The 19,016-nt window shown below is 46.7% G+C and overlaps 6 protein-coding genes across 6 annotated transcripts, besides 2 other annotated features; 4 read left to right on the top strand and 2 right to left on the bottom strand.

Moving 5' to 3' along the window:
• Positions 1 to 304: 304 nt before the first annotated feature.
• TSTA_085340 (efflux pump antibiotic resistance protein, putative) lies at positions 305 to 2,158 on the top strand (the record flags this gene model as incomplete). Its single annotated transcript, XM_002478221.1, has 5 exons — positions 305 to 481; positions 525 to 643; positions 704 to 862; positions 913 to 1,057; positions 1,106 to 2,158. The coding sequence occupies 5 exons, from the start codon at positions 305 to 307 to the stop codon at positions 2,156 to 2,158; spliced, it is 1,653 nt and encodes a 550-aa protein (XP_002478266.1).
• Positions 2,159 to 4,275: 2,117 nt separating this feature from the next.
• TSTA_085330 (uncharacterized protein) lies at positions 4,276 to 5,449 on the bottom strand (the record flags this gene model as incomplete). Its single annotated transcript, XM_002478220.1, has 2 exons — positions 4,276 to 4,975; positions 5,055 to 5,449. 2 exons carry the CDS (start codon positions 5,447 to 5,449, stop codon positions 4,276 to 4,278), a joined length of 1,095 nt encoding a protein of 364 aa, XP_002478265.1.
• Positions 4,662 to 4,715: a microsatellite.
• Positions 4,716 to 4,737: a microsatellite.
• Positions 5,450 to 7,675: 2,226 nt separating the features above from the next.
• Positions 7,676 to 10,369, top strand: TSTA_085320 (uncharacterized protein; the record flags this gene model as incomplete). Its single annotated transcript, XM_002478219.1, has 2 exons — positions 7,676 to 8,248; positions 8,306 to 10,369. 2 exons carry the CDS (start codon positions 7,676 to 7,678, stop codon positions 10,367 to 10,369), a joined length of 2,637 nt encoding a protein of 878 aa, XP_002478264.1.
• Positions 10,370 to 10,838: 469 nt separating this feature from the next.
• TSTA_085310 (pantothenate transporter, putative) lies at positions 10,839 to 12,394 on the bottom strand (the record flags this gene model as incomplete). Its single annotated transcript, XM_002478218.1, has 2 exons — positions 10,839 to 12,155; positions 12,206 to 12,394. 2 exons carry the CDS (start codon positions 12,392 to 12,394, stop codon positions 10,839 to 10,841), a joined length of 1,506 nt encoding a protein of 501 aa, XP_002478263.1.
• A 135-nt stretch (positions 12,395 to 12,529) lies between these two features.
• On the top strand, positions 12,530 to 14,026 carry TSTA_085300 (adenosine deaminase, putative; the record flags this gene model as incomplete). The annotated part of the gene is made up of 4 exons (XM_002478217.1): positions 12,530 to 12,576; positions 12,605 to 12,683; positions 12,738 to 12,787; positions 12,934 to 14,026. The coding sequence occupies 4 exons, from the start codon at positions 12,530 to 12,532 to the stop codon at positions 14,024 to 14,026; spliced, it is 1,269 nt and encodes a 422-aa protein (XP_002478262.1).
• Positions 14,027 to 14,584: 558 nt separating this feature from the next.
• On the top strand, positions 14,585 to 17,915 carry TSTA_085290 (ankyrin repeat protein; the record flags this gene model as incomplete). The annotated part of the gene is made up of 2 exons (XM_002478216.1): positions 14,585 to 17,803; positions 17,847 to 17,915. 2 exons carry the CDS (start codon positions 14,585 to 14,587, stop codon positions 17,913 to 17,915), a joined length of 3,288 nt encoding a protein of 1,095 aa, XP_002478261.1.
• Between the last annotated feature and the right edge of the window lie 1,101 nt (positions 17,916 to 19,016).

Below are 19,016 nucleotides of genomic sequence, written 5' to 3'. Positions count from 1 at the left end.
CGGGGGGATGTTCTCGTCGTTAATCAGCCCTAAACGGAACTGTTCATATATGCATGGAAATAAATGGGTCCTCCTACGGACACAAGGTTTTGATATGAGTAATACGATAAATGTATACACGAAAAAAGGATGTGGAAGAAGAGCATCGAAATTTAGGGATTACAAACTTTTGGACGGAGGATGAGTATATTAAGTCTGTGTGTCTCAGTGTTTGTGATGTCACAATAGAAGTCAAAATCAACACTCAGAACAAATTCAAAGTAGAATCTGAAAAGAGTGGATATTTTATTCATTTTGATAAAGCATGACAGCTTCCCCGGAGACCACCTCGGTCTCATCATCAACCACCAACGTCCCCCAAACCACCGGCGATCCCCAAGATCTGGATCTAGCAGAAAAAAACATCGAAGAAAACAAAAGCAGCCAATCAGACGAAAGCGCAGATGAAATCAGAAGTATTCAGGGCTGGCGATGGCTCGCCGTCTGTATATCTGTGTTTAGTACTGCGTTCCTGTACGGATTAGATACCACCATCGCGGCGAATATTCAGTCTAATGTGGTCGAGACGTTTGGCGCTGTTTGAGAAGCTAGCTTGGCTGGGAACGGGGTTTTCGTTGGGGTCGATTGCAATTATTATGTGTGTGTAAGTATATCAATATCATCCTGGTTATCCTGACAGCATCTAACGAGATTCTATATTCAGGGGCAAGGCGTTCGGTATCTTTAATCTACGGGTCTTGCATATCAGCTCGCTGGTCATGTTCGAGGCTGGAAGTGCCCTTTGTGGAGGTGCACCCAATATGAATGCATTGATCTGTGGTCGTATCTGGGCTGGTATGGGTGGTGCCGGCATGTATCTTGGGTAAGTCCATGGGCGACTCGTCATGTATAAGATCGCTAATGAAAAATAAGAGGGCTGAATACAATGGCAATTTTCACAACCAAAGCCGAAAAAGCAGTTTACATCGGTTTGATTGCGCTCTTCTGGGGTGTAGGCTGCATTCTTGGACCGATCATTGGAGGCGCTTTTGCTGATAGCGGAGCAACATGGCGATGGGTACGTCTACACCTGTAATTCTTTAAGTGGATTTTGCTGACGATCCAGGCCTTCTATATCAACCTAGTTATCTTCGGCGCCCTAGCACCAGCCTACTACTTCACGCCCTCCTTCGACCCCCAACCCACCAAATCCATCGGCAAAAAACTCCGCGATGTCGACTGGGTCGGTACCGTGCTCAATGCCACTGTATACGTCACATTTGTGATGGCCCTAACCTTTGGAGGAGCAACTTGGCGCTGGGGCGCAGGAGGCACAATCGGCATGTTCGTCGCCTTTGGCGTGAGTCTGATCGCCTTCTCGATTCAACAGACATTCTCAATATTCACCACGGAAGAAAACCGGATTTTCCCTATCGACTTCCTGCGAAGACCCGTTTTGATTCTACTGTATGTTCTGACGGCATGCTCTGCGACGGGCTTGTTTTTGGCACTGTATTATATCCCCGTCTATTTCCAATTTGCGCATGGAGAGAACGGTATCACCTCCGCTGTGAGATTACTTCCCTTCGTCATCCTGTTCGTTTTCTTTGTCATGGTCAATTCATTTGTCATGTCCAAGACAGGGTGGTATATGCCCTGGTTTGTGTTCAGTGGAATCTTCATCACCATCGGCGCGGCGTTGATGTACGCTCTTGTCAACAGCAATACCAGTAACAGCGCCATATACGGATATAGCGTTATCCTCGCTCTTGGTGTTGGAAGTACATGTCAAGCTGCGTACTCAATTGCATCAGCCAAAGTCGATCCTCACCGTACTTCCGATGCTGTTGGTTTCATTAATTCGGCTCAAATCGGATCTATCACGATTTCCCTGTCTATCTCGGGTACAATTTTCCAGAATATCGCGTATCAGAATATTCAGGCTGCGACAGAAGGGCTGGGTTTCACGCCGGCGGATATTCACGCGGCCATTGCCGGTGCAAAGAGTGTTATCTTTGATGATACGACGGCTGAGGTGAGAGCGGTTGTTGTGGAGGGTATTGTAAATGCTATTGATGATGTTTACATCATGGCTATTGCCGCTGGGGCATTTGCTACTGTCGCGGCGTTTTTGCTTCCTAGGGAGAGGCTCTATATTGAGATGGCAGCTGGTGGTTAAGTGCTTACCATTGGGGTTATTGACAATGTTCTCGGTTTATGCTTCGAGGTTCTGGCTATAGACTGCATATTATGATCAATACATATTTATGGATTGATAGATTGATAAATGCATGGGCGTTAATGTGTTCTTTATCGTGGCATCTGTCTTTACTGATACTCTACGCGCAGACTGAAATTAAAAATGTAATGACAGATTGTCCTTGAATTCAGGTTGGGTTATGTTAATCGAAATACATCATCAAATACCTAACCATTAACTAGGCCACTTCACATGCTACTAGATCACGAGCCTTGACCAAACATATCGAATACCTAGGGAGTTGTTTCAAGTTTCACGGCTTTTGCTCAAGATTTTCTCGTGATTGAACGTTGACTCTTCACCTGATGTACCAATAATCTCATAAAAGTGATGCCATGTCTTCGAGGCGACCTTGTTCCGTCATAAATCCCAAGAAACTGCTGAACCATGCTTCGAGAGCATTGCGCCTACCTACGGACACGGTTATGAGCAGCGTGATAATATTCTACCAGTAGAAAAATCCCGTGTTCGTTACAAACTCCTCAATCTTGAGTATTCTGACATCGCTCAGGAAAATGAACATCCAAGAGGAGATACTCTGATGCACTCCAGGCCAGGTGCGCGCTTTTCGTCGCAGACATAGCTGTGCAATCGATCGAATATCTCTTCATGAGACCAGCTCAAATATTCGTCGAACTTGTGGCCATTGTCGCCCCGTATGTGTAAAACTTTCAGCGAGCGTGGTAGCACGTCAACAAACTGCATTCGACTTTCCTCGGCCTTCCACCCAAGTAGAAATGCGATAGGAATTTTAATGCGTGTTAATTGTGGGAAGGATGAGGGGGACAGCATTGTACTTTGTTCCATCGAGTCTTGATTGGATTCCAAATCAGCGAGCCGACCATCCAAGAATTCGGCACGGATTGATAAATGCTGTAGCGTACCCCAGACTGGTTCTAGGATTATATCCATTTTCTGGCAATCAACATACTATAGGCGAAGTTCACTGTCATCCTCATACTCCGATGGTCTATACTTAAGTATCTAAAGCTTGGGTGTAACCTCTAAGATGTTGCGCAGTGTTGATGGCGCCAATGTACTCCTCTTTAACCCTAGACTTGTCAGCCTGTTGCAGGGTTGCCCCACGAGGTCAATTAGCTCTTGCGGATCACCATCTTCGTCGATGTTGGTATTCATGATACCCTCGCGCTCGTCAACGGAACAGGTATGCTCTCAATACAAGGAAGGTTGAGCAACATCTGAAAGTAAGCTTTGTCAATTGATTTAGAATTGCCAAAGAAAAAGTGTGCTTGTGCCCCCATGTCAAGGTTGGCTTTCCCCAATCTCTGCGTATATTGTTCCAAGAGCACGTATATAGCAATCGAGTCGAACCAAATTCCACATGCCAAGTTAAGTTCCTCAAGATTTTTAAGTCTGCTAATTGTCCAAGCAATAACAATATCTGCCTTGTCCCTAGAGCATCAGCAAATTTCATCGGCGTCCAACTCGACGTTGAGAGTCTGTGGTTTAAAACCAGAAACACGGATATTACGGACACGGTTGGCTAAAGAATGGCCATTTATAATCGTGCTGTAAAAAAGTGCAATAGCAGCGTTGGGATTATTTTTGTCGTCGTAGTTGACTTCGAGGGAGACATCGCAGTAGAACACTGGAGTCACTAGCATTCAAGTGGCGACATGTATGAAATAGTGATAATAGAGCATGACCAGGTGCATGATTGATTATATACCTGATTATCTCTGTTGGAAGCGTATCGAGTGAAGGCATCTCCAGTCAACTGGATTATTGTGTTGATGAATGTAAGATTGTGAGTAGAAATGAACAAGTTGTCTTCGCTATTTTGTACCAGAGACAGAAAGTAGCCCAGATATAGCATGCCCCAGCTGATCAGATGCACTTTGTGGCCTTTATCACAAGCAAACAGATACTTAGTGGGATGACTAAAAGAACCTGATTCCTTTATAATGATTGAGGGATGTTGCCTGACTCACAAACAAACGTGCATTACTGACAAAGACAATGAAAAATACATCACAGAGACATATCGTACAAAAAGGGTATCCAAATGATATAAATTACTGCATCTCATGCACATCCCCATGATCCCCTCTTGGACTATGAGGATCATATTCCACAAACATTTCAGGCGTATTACTTATCGTCGGTAATTCACTCAACCGATCTTCAGGACTTTGAGGTACGTTGGAATATCCGTCCTGTCTGGAATTCAGCGGGTATGATAGAATATTCTTTCCGCTGGTAGTGTCATCTATATCTGGAATTTGCTGCTGCTGTTTTCGTTGTTGGCGTCGACGCCGCACAAAAGAGGCAATACCGGCAGCGATTAGGGCTACTGCAGCAAAAACACCGACAAAGACGCCGGCCACGGCTCCTCCGTGTAGAGAAGAAGAGTATAAAGTACCAGAAGAACCACTTATAGACGTATCCCCCGTTGATGAGCTTGTTGCTGAAGTTGTCGTTGCTGTTGTTGTTGTTGTTGTTGTTGTTGTTGTTGATGATGATGATGATGATGATGAGATCGTGGAGGTGGGGGAAGAAGACGATGGATATGTCGGAGAAGTGGTGAGTGTAGCTGGAATCTCGGCAATCGAATTCCACCCCTTCACTGCCACAGCAGCGACGTCGACCGCAACCGGAAATGATGTAGTTATGCCACTACCATTGTAGAGATACTGGAACGTCTGGCGAGCTGACAACGTTGAAGCGCAATTTGCTTGCACTCCGTGGTCATCAAGAGGGTTCGCAGTATATCCACTTATAGGAGGGCAAAGATATTAGTATACTGTAATAAAAGGTATCATTTTCTACCAAAAGAACCCTCAGCGAAGCATACCTAGGACAACATGTAACCTGAACACTGTTTCGGACAAAGGTCGTAAGCGCTGTATACCACATATCTGGGCACACAAGCGGCTGAATACTTGTCACAATCGCCAATTCTCCTTCTGATGCGGTAGAGTTCAGAGACTCATACCAATAGTATACTTGACGAGGCTGACAGAATACTGGCGGCCCTGTATTGTAGTCAATTGCAATATGTGGCCAAAATGCGAGGGGCTCCGTGTCGACTGCCGTATTGTTGTTAAGTACGAACGCGCGGTTCCAACATGAGGAGTCTGGAGCAGGCCAGGTGGTTGCGAGTGGTAGCCATGATGTGACGGTACCACCAGTTGTTTCTGGTGGAGGTGTTATTATTATTGTAGTAGTGGTTGTTACTGTGGTCGTCATCGTAACAGAAGTAAGGATGTATACAGGGAGAAAAAAGTGTCTTGACTGGAAAATCCTTTTTTCCTCGGGGACCCAAGCTGCGAGATCCTTATTACAGTCACATTGGTGTGACGCTAAGAGGGTCGTTCCCTGGTGGGGTGATATTAGCTGCTTCTAGTCTGCTGGGATGTTCGACATTGAATTTCCGCGAAGCTGGTGGTAGCTTCATCTTGCAGAACTGTCGTCGGTAGATACGGTACTGCCCAACGACCCCCATCTATATACTTCTTCAAAGTCATATCAGCCCCCAATTACTATTTTCTGGACATGACTGTCTGTCCGACCATTTAGCAAGACCGTTGGATTGGTAATGTTCGTTCATCATACATAGTGTGTTGTGCTCTGCTATGCTTCTCTGCTGTGCTTCTCTGCTGTGCCACATGTAGGTACCCCGAAATGGATTAGATATATTGATTGAGAATACGTTCTCATTGGCCCTGGGTATAAAAAGACAGGGATTAAGAGGGCACTACAGCACACTAATTAGCTACGCGTTGTAGGTACGTAATTAGTGTGCCGTAGTTTGCATACGGTGCCGTGAAATCGCAACGACGAAAGGAGCAAAGAGAAACAAATTGAGGGAGAGAAGAGTCTAGCCCGACCAGATAAATACAGGGAACATGTATTTAGTCCCATTCACTTGGTTATTTGAAGATAATATCCGTTCATATGCAATGGAGAGGAGAGTAATGTACTGTCCGTAGATCTACTTGAAAGGGTTTCTAGGGCTCAGCAAGTCACATGCCTGAAATGGTCTTTGTCAGAATAGAATAGAGTTAGTTAGGGTTACTAACCACACCTGATTCATCCTGGCTTATGAGGCCCGCAATAATGATCACTGGTCAAAGTCATAGAAGATACCGCGAACATAGATCCGGTCCATCAGACACGTAGTCAACATGGAGTCAAGCCTGCATCTCAATGGCTCACTAGCGCAGTGATAGCGATATATCCAATGTCCGCTGATCAGAGTTTAGATCGATCTCCGAGGGAGTGGTTCATTTGAAGCTTCATACGTAGTAAAAAAAAAACAAACACTAGATATACAAATCTGTTTATGCTTTAATATCTAATAATAACGCATTAGCATTGGCCGTCCCTGACAAACTCGACAATCTTTTTTTGGCAGATAGTGTGGCTGTTCAGTGTTAGGTCTCACCACGGCACGTCATTTTCAGAAAATAGTTCAAGGCTATCCCCACATTATTTGCAAGACAGCCATTCCGACTGAGACAGGCTCAGACAGCAGCCACGATGAGATATTTGCTGGATTGAGAAGCCGTCGAAAGTGGGCAATCAGGTCTTCGGAGTGGTAGTCTTGATAATATTCGGATTTCCTCGTAAAGGAGTACGTGGTTTGTGCACGTTTGATGTATATCGAGGGTATTCTCCGTACGGTATTTATTATGGTAGTTCCCGCTGGTTCCGCGGTACATCGGAAGTATCTGGTGAACTGATTCAGGGACAGCCCCAAGCACATTCGAGTATTCGCTCGTAGTTCGATTTAGGCTCGTTTGAACGAACTTAAACCGAAGCATACTCACAATTTGAACACCAACAGTGAAAACAGATTATTAATGCTTCGGTGTTAAATTTAGATCATGAGGCTATAGTTACAATACCGTATCCAATACAATGCTATACCGTAAAACTAACTTCATTAGGTCTAGCTCGACCGCCGCTCCCGCTGAATCCTTACTAGCGCAGTTACAGGATACAAAGTGGCATGGCATGGCATAACATCTTTTTTCTCTCCTGTCCTCATTGTCAATTCAGCTCTTATTGTTTTTTCGTGTGACTCTCAGAGACCTGGTCTTTCTCTGCAGCTTTTCGTCTAATCATCGCTCACCAAACGTCGCCCAAAACAAAACCACAGCAACCGTTCTCCATGGAAGAGTGACTCGGTTGGCTAATCCTCTCCATTCTTCCCTGCCCTCACATTTCCTCGTCGAGCTCAGCAGTCAACTAACCACCGCCGATCCATTCCCCTTGGCAAACTCGACGAGAACCACCCAAAACAATTCTCAGCTTGGTTCAACGTGTCGTATTCTGGTTTTCGATCCGTCTTCGTCCCCTTGATCGAGCTTTATCTCTGCTTCGCTCCTTGTCATACCTCTCCGAATCGTCGTCAGCTGTATTCACACCCCGCGAGTCAGGCTGCAGTCAGTGTCCGAGTCCGCCGTCAAAATGCTGTCCGCTCCTGCGAAATCCGCCCGGCGCATTTCGTCGCTCTTCAATATGAAGACAAACAGAGATTCGACATCGTCCTCGACCTCCTCAGGTTCTCCAAAGCAGGTGCCCAGTAACACGCATCTGTCCGTCGACCACAGGCGCGCTCGAAGTCATTCCCGGCCGGCTGTGCGACATGCGTCCTCGCCTCAGCCTCGTTCCACAGAGACACGTCCTACAACAAGCCACGGCTTTGATCCGGATCACCTGGACCTAGATTCTCCCCTTCCACCGCCTCCGTCGTTGCTTGCTATCAACCAGGATTTGGGTGACGACCAGGGACAACAATCACACAGTCGACAAGGTAGTAGAAGTACGAGTGCAACACGAGGGCCTGGGGCACGCTCGCGAACACCGGACGCCCACAGCCATCAACGAAGAAGGAGCTGGATGCCGGGTAAATTCAACTCGGTCGTGATTGATGCCCCCGCTGCGGGCGACAAGCATGACCTTCATGCATTCGATGCGTGGGTCGCGGGGTTGGATCAGAAGATCCCATACGATCTTGCGCGACTCATGCAAGGAGAGCAGGTAAGCTGTTCGTCGGCTTTCGACAGTTATCAGCGACTAATTGGGCCAATTTGCTAGATACCTGAGTTGTGGAATGAACAAGGCGATACTTTTGTATACCTCTTCCCGCAAGGCACCCAGCGATCACCGTCATTCAAGATTGACTCGACTCTATTTACAGACTCTCCCTCTTTGAATTTCCTGGCCCGTGGTACCGATCCGAAGGTTGAATCGTTACAGCAATCAGCCAGAACTCTAACCATCACTGATCCAGACGGTAGTACTGCTCAGGAAGACCAATGGGTAAATGATGGCGCCAGCAGCGGCAGCAATCGGATGGCACTGGTAGAGGAGCCTGCGGAGGAGGTCCAAGAGCTCCATCTCTATTTACCTGTTCCTCTTCATGGTGATGTCTCAAGTGCGGATATCCCACTGTCGGTAGAGGATAGTGATACCTTGATACTCTTTCGCAATCTGTTTGCCTTTCTGCTAGGTCAGGCTCTGATTGCTACACCGCGATACCCGAGTTTATTCGCCGTATTGATAGAAGTATCCAATCTGTTACGCCGGTTTGAGTTTTCAAACTTTGACGGATCGAATTTTGGAGAAATCGCGACATCGAGTTTCGCCAACTACTGTGACGAGCTGCATCTAGCCGACGTTCGAAAGAGTCGCGAGAAGACCATCGAGGCGATCATCCTCGGCGAAAGCTTGCGCTATTACCCGTTATACGTGGAAGGATTTGTCCATGGCGTAGGTAAAATGGAAGAACTTCGAAGTCTGCAAAGTCCAAAGTTCAACTTAATCAACCCGGTGACGCAAAAAAGATTGGAACGTGGAGCGCTCGACTTGGAGAATCGCCTTAAGGTGCTTCGTGTGAAATTGGATGACTTCGACTTCCCAGCCTTGTTTTCTGGTATCGCCAATTCCAATTCAGCTGCAGAAAGCAAAGTTATCCGCTTCAAGCAGTGGAAACTAGCTCATTTTGCGATGCGAAAGCACGTTTTGAGCTACTACCGACAAAAGTACGGGTCGTGGCCACCGAAGGCCAACTCTAAAAAGAATGAGTTTGAGGAGAGCGGACTGAATCGGTTACTATTGAAGGAGGTCTACGAAGATTTTACCGATTTATATGATATGCTAGTAGATCGCACGTCTCTAACGACACGTACTACAGATATGGCAACCGAGGATTTGGATGTACCGGACCCGGTAGAGGCAGTGACGCGAGCTATGCGACGAATGCTGAGCGAGTATGATCGAAGCACCCCGCCTGTACAACCTCCTATTCCGTTTGATATTCCTCAACTTCCCAGTCTACAGGCTATCCGACGGAAACCAGTGGACCCTAAGAATACAAAGGAGCGGCAAAAGAAGCTTCATGATTCGGAAATCAATGAAGTCTTGATGCGGTCGTATACTAGAGAGGCTCTTAAACCCACCCCATTTGTGGAAAGCTTTATGCAATTCGAACGACGAAGTGCACACGGCAAGAGCCTGGATGACCTCATGGATAATCGAATTGGCCAATGGCTCTTTATATATGCAGTGCTCCAATCTCTCCCATTATTAGTCATTGATGTGCTGGACTTGCGATTCACGGAAGGAGTCGAATATTTCCTCTGTGTTGCTCCCCGCGGAGGAGCACCCTGGGTTCAGAACGACGGCAAGAGTGGACGCAGCTGGTTTGGCGTCGCCGGTGGCCAGGGAGTAGTCAGTCTCCCGTCAGATGTGGTCAACAATGCCACTGATGCGGTCTACCGCCGCAGTCACTGCTGGCAAGTTGCCAGTCAATGGGCAGAAAGGAACCTTAACTCGCCCATCACAACTGAAGATGCCTCTTCACTATTTTCCGCGCCCCCAGCACCTCAATCTTCGATTGGATCACTTTCCGACATGCAATCCATGCTCAGTCCAAGTGGTAACATGTCACCGCACACGGTCCCTCGAACGAACTCACCCGGTTTCGTGTCTCATAGCCACCGTAGCTCGATATACAATACATTAGAAGCATTACCGTTACCCGCGGGTGTAATGCCAGTGGAACAACCTGCCAAACCATTCACACGAATGAATCCTACTATGAGTTTCGACGATATCCTCAAGGACATCCCCGGCTCGAAGAGCGGCAAGAAGAAGTAATCCATCCAACACGACAGAGTATATATACTTTCTTTCTGTTTCTAACCGCCTGTTTCTTACTCTTTTTAATCTTACGTGCTTTGATAATCCTTTCGAAGACCAAAAAAAAAGGTTCCTATTAGTGGAACTAGATGGCTTAATGAGTTGCATGCATGCATGGGTTTTTATTCTCATCATACGGATATATTTATCCCTGAAAACTAATATTAGACATAGCGGTTGTCTGTTCTTCTTGAGCGGTGCTTTATTGGCAGGGTTTTATCTTGAATAAAATGGACAAGTTCCGTGCTGCTGAAGTTATATTTTTATTTACCTTATTTATTCGATCTATCTATCTAATATGCATACAATGGGTGGAGCGATTGATTCAATGTTTCTAGTTTTCATAAACTCTTCCCGGGATATTTTCAACAGACATTGATTCATTGATCAACCTTGATATTGTACTAGACATGGAATGAGTAGATCTCTATAGACGATATCTGAATCCCACCGTCTTCCAATCCGTAACATCATCATAATCCTCCGCCTGCAACGTAATATCCATAACCATGGCATCCACATCCTTCCCTGGCACCTTCACAGGTTCATCACCTGTCTCAGCACCAGAAACAACACCCTCCTCCCTATCTCTCTTCTTATTAAGCCAACTCAAATACACCCTCAATGCCGCCGCCAATGCCGCCGCAAGCACATAACAAATCAAAATCGCCTTAAACGCCGTGTTATAAACAGGCGCCTCTTTGGTTCTGAAAAACTGCGGTCCGGCAATGTTACCCGCGCAATAAGCGATAAACATCATCGCTGTCATGGTTTGTTTCTTTGTGACGCCCTTGTAGTTTGCTTGCACGAGGGACATGACGAGAGGTAAAATGGCGGGCCCGGTTTCGATAAGGAAGAATCCGAATAATGGTGCCCCCTTGTGAGGGATGTGTCTGCGCGAGTATATGATTGCGCTACCTGTAACGGCCAGAGCGACAACGCAGATTATCAGGATATTGTTCAGACGCGAATATCGTCCTGCTAACCAGCCCGTCACCGAGATTGATAGTGCGCTGACTACACTAGCGGGTATATTGATGAGTGTTGATTCCAATGAGGTAAAACCAAAGGACTTGATAACCAGATTCGCGAAATTCTGTGTTCCTCCGTTGGGAATCTGAGTTAAGATCGTGATGCAGAAGATAATCCACGACTTGGGATCCATCAGACATTCAACAGTCTGATCCCAGCGCCAGGAGACTTGTTCCGTGCGTCCGGTACCCTTGATAATAGCCCGTTTTGTCATGATCTCTTTCTCGTCTTCGTTCAAGAACCGGGCGTTGGAGATGCTATCCGGCAAGAAAGCGAGGAGCACGAATCCCCATAGAAAAGTCAATACGCCGAGAATAATGAACATCCACATCCATGGATGGAGCGGGTGATGGATATGACCGACTCCATAGGCCAAAAGACTAGCAACAAGGCCTCCGATGGAATTTCCGGCGAACCATATCCCTGTCCGCACGGGAATCTCGTCACGGGTATACCATGTGGTGGTAATGAACATGAAGGCCGGGGTTATAGTAGCCTCAGCGACACCGAGAAGGAAACGCACGGCCAACAAGCCGCCGTAATTTACGCATGCTGCTGTTACGGCGACTACGATTCCCCAAAGGAAAGTGGTGAAGGCGAGGTATTTGGCGACGGGGAGACGGGCAATGAGAACGTTGGTGGGGTATTCCCAGAAGAAGTAACCAAAGTAGAAGATACTGGATACCCAGCTGTATTGTTGGCCGACGAGGTGCTGTTTCTATTAGTATAAAGTACTTCATCGCTTGAGAAGGGGAGACTGACAGTATCATCAATTAATCCGAATACAGACGCACTAGACAAAATCGTCTTGTCCATGAAATTCAACATGTATGTAAAGAACAAGATCGGAATCAAACGCCAGTCAACCTTTCGAACGATGCGACGGATTCTGGCTTCATCGTTTGCAGTTGTGCCTCCTTCGAGACAGGGCTCGGTCTGTGGTAGCGGCATGTCTGAGACCGGTGAGAGAAGAGGAGTGATTTCTTCCGGAGGAGTTGAGGGGACATGTCTCATGATATAGTTACTTAACTAACCACTATATCAGCAGCATATATGTACAGGAAAAGATAAGAAATTTCGTTCTAGATGGTAGAACCAGTCTATCGGATCGCGCCGAATTGTCAAGGAGCTAAGTAAGCGATACTTGACTTTCCTGGTTAGGTTTATCGTATCAAGAGGTGGTCGGAGAGATCCGATTCTTAGCTGCCGGATCTGGTTAATGGGCGCAGTAATGGAGAAGGTTATCTGAATAGGTAGTCAATTAGTGGTGGGATGTTTATCTGTAGTTCTTCAGTTCGCGGTGAGAGGTGACTACTCCGAGTATCCGAGCGAGATATCTCAAATGTAGGCACTGTGGAGAGAGGAGAGAAGACCGAATCTCGTCGGAGTCTCCGATCTAGAAACGAAGAAAAGAAAAAAGATCTTGAGAATAAGTACACCTCAAAGAACAACTGAAAAATCTCCAAACACCTAGTTTGCATTCAATTCAGAATGAACGGCCTCGAAATCTCCCCGTTTATTACTGAGCTCCCCAAAGTCGAGCTTCACATCCACATCGAAGGAACCCTAACCCCTGCCCTACGCTGGAAACTAGCCCACCGCAACAACATCCCATTACCCTATGCCACATACGAAGAACTCCTCGACTCCTACAAAGTAACATACAACCACCGCCGAGAAGTCAACGGCGACAATGGAGCACCGACGTTCCTCGAAGCTTACTTTGCGGGTTGTCAAGTCCTATGCACAGAAGAGGATTTTTACGAATTGGCAATGGACTACTTCCGAAAGGCGCGGGAGATGAATGTGCGGTACGTCGAGCCGTTTTTTGATACTCAGGCTCATACGAAGCGGGGTATACCTGCTTCGGTGGTGATGAATGGATTTCTGAGGGCGAAACATGATGGTGCGAAGTTCTACAATGTCCGAAGTAATTGGATATTCTGTTTCTTGCGTGATGAGTCGTTAGAAAGTGGTCTTGAAGCATACCGGACAGCAAGGCCGTGGGCAAAGACCAAGGACGGTAAAGGGAAAGGCCTGTTTCATGCCGTTGGGCTGGCGAGTAATGAATACGACCGTCCACCATTACTTTTTGAAGAGGGGTTTCGATTGGCGAAAGAGGATGGGCTGCATGTCACTATGCACTGTGACGTGGATCAGAAAGATGCCGTGGACCATGTGCATGAGGCCATCTTCCAAGTATGTGGGGGCAAAGGAAGTGAACGTATAGATCATGGCTTGAATGCCGTTGACCGGGAAGATTTAATCGTGGGACTGAAAGAGCGCAATATAGGCCTAACTCTGTGTCCGCATGCATACCACCGCCGCCAAGCGACCCATATATTATTTCCTAAGATCCGGAAGTTGTGGGACGAAGGTGTCAAGATTTGTATCAACAGCGATGATCCGACGTATATGCATAACGTGTGGATTGACGGGAATATGATGAAGGTGTACGAGTATTGTCAGTTTTCGAAGGCTGATATGGCCCAACTGGTTCGGAATGCGGTGGAGGTAAGCTGGGCGGAGGAGGAAGTGAAGGAAGAAATTTTGGAGGAGCTGGAAGGGTTTGTCGGTCGCTAACTGGGGGCGTCGGAGCGACCGATTTGATCTCGAGAACGAAGTCGAGGAAGAGTGAAAGAAACAGACAGATCCCGTGACTTGAAATGCCAAGAAATTCGGGAAGGACCAAAGTTCGCGGCTGAAAGTACTGCTGGGAACCAATCAGAAAGCTCACTTGTGTGTCACTGACCTCTTTCCCGCTTGGCTCCGCTCCACACCTGCCGTCCCGTACCATACATGTAATATAATACACATTCCGCTGTGTACACAGTGCTGATTTTATACTTTAGTACGTATTTGTATTGTATCATTATCTTATCCAGTTTGGGATAAGTCGGGGAAGCAGAAATGGTTTCGATCTTCGCGATTTGCTCTTTGTTTCTTTTGATATCTACTTGCGTCGATTGCTTTGATAATCTATTCAATACCATGCGATATCTTGTTCTGCGAATGTTCCGCGAAAGCGATACTTCAGATTAAATCCTGCTCAAATAGACCATTGTTCTTGAAATGGCATATTGACGACATCACGCTGGAGGCGTATCAAATTGCCCGAGCAGACAATTCTACAGCGTAACCATGGACCGCACCATGTCGCGATCACGCTCACGGTCCAGCGCCGGCAGCGAACACGGAGACCGCCTCGAACCGCAATTACTCCGTGCCGCAACGAACAACGACATCGAAGCCCTTGAACAAATCGTGCGACTAGCCCGTCAAAAGGGTCAACTGAATCCCACATTTCTAGGACTCGGGTTGGTGAAATCGTGCGAACGGGGATGTATAGAAGCGACACAATACCTGTTGAAGGAAGGAGCCAGTGTTGAAGTACCCGGCAATCGAGCTCCCCCGATTTTCCGCGCTGTTGAGCGCAATTACGTGCAGATTGTCAAGCTTTTGCTAGATGCCGGTGCCTCGCCGGAATTCAGGGATAAAGAAGGTCGGACGGCGTTGATGACTGCGGCATGGAAGAATCAATGGCATGTTTTACAACTTTTGATTTCGAGAGGGGCCGATGTGAATGCGCGGGATAATAAGAAGCGGAATATCTTGCATAACCTTGCCGCGGATAAACAATGTGATTGGGGCGATGATGTTGTCAATTTACTGCTGCGGACTTCATGCGAATTAGATGCTCGAGACGAGCTTGGTAGGACGCCGTTACATTGGGCTTGTACGACTGGCAAAACCCATTTCGCTAGGTTGCTTCTTTCCCGACCACAGGGTTGCCCGTCGGACTATGTTAATGTGACCGAGCTTCGGAATAAAGCCGCACTACATCTCGCGACTGCCCATGACCGCGAAGATGTGGTGGAATTGCTCTTGGAGTATGGAGCGGACGTCAATGCGCGAAGTGACGGAGGCTGGACACCATTCCATAACGCTTGCGATAAAGGATGCGAGAAGATCGTGCGCATATTGTTGCAAGCCGGCGCAGACTTCAACAGCCAATTACTCAATGGAATGACATCTCTACACTTGGCTGCACAAGCTGGACATACGGATGTCGTCAAATGTCTACTGGAACAACCCACCATCCGAAGACGAACTCGCGATACCTTCGGTAGTACACCGTTTCTAAGAGCTGCTCAGTTCAAGCGGAAAGATATTGTGCAGCTATTGGCTCCTTTCAACCATGTCGAAGCTCTCTCCCATGATGCAGTGGGCGCTTGCAAAGGGTTCGAAGCGACGATTGTCGATTTTGGAAATTTCCATAATGAGAATCGAGTTAAGAGAGTATCTGTATATGAATTGCTTTATGGCCGAGATGCAAAGAACTCTCGTAAACAGGCAGTTACGACGTTGCCGGCGAATGTAAAAGCGAGCGAGTTTCGGTGGATACATCTGCCTGCGAATAACATGGCTTGGGTGGAGGCATTGATGACCAAATCATTTATAGAAGAAGGTGCAAGCGATGTCGAGGGATTCAAAGGTCTGGAAAAATCATTTGGTCACCAACATCGCGGTCAACGGCCACATTCACATTTTATGAGACCTTTATGTCAAAGCACTCCTCGCTCGCTGCGAGGTAAGGACGAGCCCGAAAAGGAAGAGGAGAGTCAATCGATTCCAGAGAAAAGTGCTTTACCACAGGTAGTCATTAATGGGCCTGTGGTTACAAAGACTCCCGAGTGGAGCCCGGCACCTTTGAAAAAACGTGAGACTGGACTAAGCAAGGACTCATACTCTCAAGATGACGATAGTTCAGGCCGAAAACTGAAGGCCAAACGCAACAACAAGAGTGGAAAGGACATACCCAAGAACGACAAGAATAAGTCTGCTGGCCATGGTTCCGATAAACACACGCGTTCAGTGACACCACACCTAACAAGAGATATGAGTCTCGCCGCCAAATGCAACATATGCGTGTATATGCCATATTTACACTTTGAATCGGCCCAGAGCCAGCAGAAGATGCAACAGACCATCAAACAAGCGGAAACTCTGGTGCCTTCTCCGGTACCGGGATTGACGAGAGCCTCAACAAGAGACGAAATGCTGATTCGAGCACATATTAATTCATCCAGCACGTCTCTCCATGTTCGTCGAACATTAGACCAATTCTTTTATCCGAATATTGACACCGAGACTCGAGATGGCGACCAGGTCGTTTATCGCTATCAGACGAGATGGTCTGAACACAAAGCCAAAGATCCCAAAATCTTCATGGTTGATCAGCTGTGGATGTGGGTGCTCGGCAAGAACTTGATTGTGACTAGCTTTCCTCAACGATGGGAGCAGCCCAAAAACGATCCTTTAAATGTTCTTGACGGTATCATTGAGGACATAAACTCCAAAACTCGAGAGCCAGTGCGCTCAGTCTATGAGCTAGCTACTATTATTACGGGTCGATGTTCTGGCATGTTCGATAGACATCGCATGGGCGACGAAGACTACCAATTCTTGGATATGTTCGAATCGTGCATTGGCACAGCGACTGATCGTGAAACTACGCTTTTCCGCGAATTCAACGTTGCATCCGCTCAGGCTTCAGAGTGGCTCAAACATCATCGAAGGATAAAACGGTCCATCGTAGAGAATATGTCCAGCAAGGAAAATGACGAAGATCAAAAGGAAAGCGACAGTGACGAAGAAAGTCAACCCCTCTTTGTCGACAAACTTCTCGATATCGGACAAGAAACAGACCTCCTGGCTGAAGCTAAAGACATCCGCGATGAACTGAACATGATCCGCACTGTCCTCGAATACCAAAAACAAGTCCTCCAAGACCTGCAAGACGCCATCTGCGAGATCTATTACGACGAAAACCGATCCCAGAACGATATCAAGAAGAAATTCCGCGAGCAACAGCGTAATATAGACATGCACGTCAAGGACGTCGATCGAATGGACAAACAAACGGAAAGAATCTACATGTCCATCACTGACTTACTAGACCTCAAACAAAAACATGCCAACGCCTTTGAAGCACGATTTGCGCGCGATCAAGCTGCGGGGACCGCCCAACAGGGGAAAACAATCATGATGTTCACTATCGTCACTATCGTGTTCTTGCCCTTATCATTCATTGCGTCCTTCTTCGCAATCAATGTCGCTGAATTTCCACATGATGCACAAAGCGGGAATACGAATATGCCGCTTTCTTATGTGTCGAGGTATATCTTTGGAATTGGATTTTCGATTTCGATTCCCTTGATTCTTTTGGCCCTGTCGGTTGACGATATTCGTCTTGGAAGTCGTGAAGCATGGCGTCGAGTTCGTGAATGGCGTTTGCGTCGTACGAAAACCTCCAAGAACAGCCACCACAGTCATGATCATAACCGAGATCTTTCCCAAGTAACCATGATGAGCACAAAACAGCAGAGAATAATGAACCAAGAACTCGAAATACACCGCATTCTTTGCCGCTCCAAGGCATCTTCGAGGAGGCCAAGCGATGAAGATCTAAATGAATATTTCGGTACTGGTTTGTTGCCCGTGGCAACCAGGGGAACTGCACATAGCAGCGCGTTGCCGAGAAGTTCGATGCATACGTATAGATCTATGGGGAATAGTAGGAGCATTAATAGGGAGAAAGGGTTCAGAATTGGGAATTAATCTTGAATTATTCAAAAATTCATGTATATATGATGAGTTATATGAAATAATGAATGTACGCTACGATCTTCGATACTCGGTCAGTTCTAAGTACTTTCACTCAGCTTGATTACCTAGGTAGGTAGCCAGGGAATTAGTTACGGGCAGCTTACGGTTCTTCACGACCCACGGAGCTCGGGGATAAGTAATTGACACCAGAGGAAAATATCAGTACTTTGTCTATCCGGTAGTATAGCGAGGTAGGTAGGGTAGTAGGACTTTTGCTGTATCAGGTTGAACATGTACTCCGTACTCGTTCTTTTTACCGTGATAAACTGTTGGGATTCTCCCTTAGATAGTCAGCACCGCCTACCTCTTGTAGTTAGCGCGCCAGTAGCTAGATATCCTCATCCTAGGGTCCTACGTTCCCTAGGATGCACACACACAACATAGTCAGTTTTCCTGCTTCGAGCGCAAGATAAACCATCCTGAGAAGCCATGTTCAATTCCTTGGTCTATTTTGCTTCTGCGAAGTTGCGCTTCGAAATCTGGAGTTGATGCATCTGTAGCACAACCGACAGCATTGAAGTGAGCGAATTAACTTCATTCATTCATGATTGGACTCTATCCTTGTTCAACTGCCATTTAAGACTTCCCAAGAAAAATTTATGTTTCGAGATCCTCATGATGTGTTCCTGTCGGTATAGCAATCTTGCCTATCTCGGCGCGGGAATGGGATATAGTTTATCCGTGCGCTATAGCGTACGGAGGATAACTACATCTCACCACCCGCATCCCCCTAGTTCTTAGGATTAGTCGCAATATTAGGAATTCAGTATTACTGGCTCAGTCAGCTTGTTGGATTAGCTGTCCTCATTAGATCTTGCGATCTAATGAAGGTAAATCAACAGTTCCACTTCAATCATAAACTTCACACTTTCTAGGAGAAGGTCGTATCCTAGCTCTTGTAGTT

The sequence above is a fragment of the Talaromyces stipitatus genome, genomic scaffold, assembly GCF_000003125.1.
Source record: "Talaromyces stipitatus ATCC 10500 scf_1105507295527 genomic scaffold, whole genome shotgun sequence".
Taxonomy (NCBI): Eukaryota; Fungi; Ascomycota; class Eurotiomycetes; order Eurotiales; family Trichocomaceae; genus Talaromyces; species Talaromyces stipitatus.
This window is presented reverse-complemented; position numbering and strand designations above follow the sequence as displayed.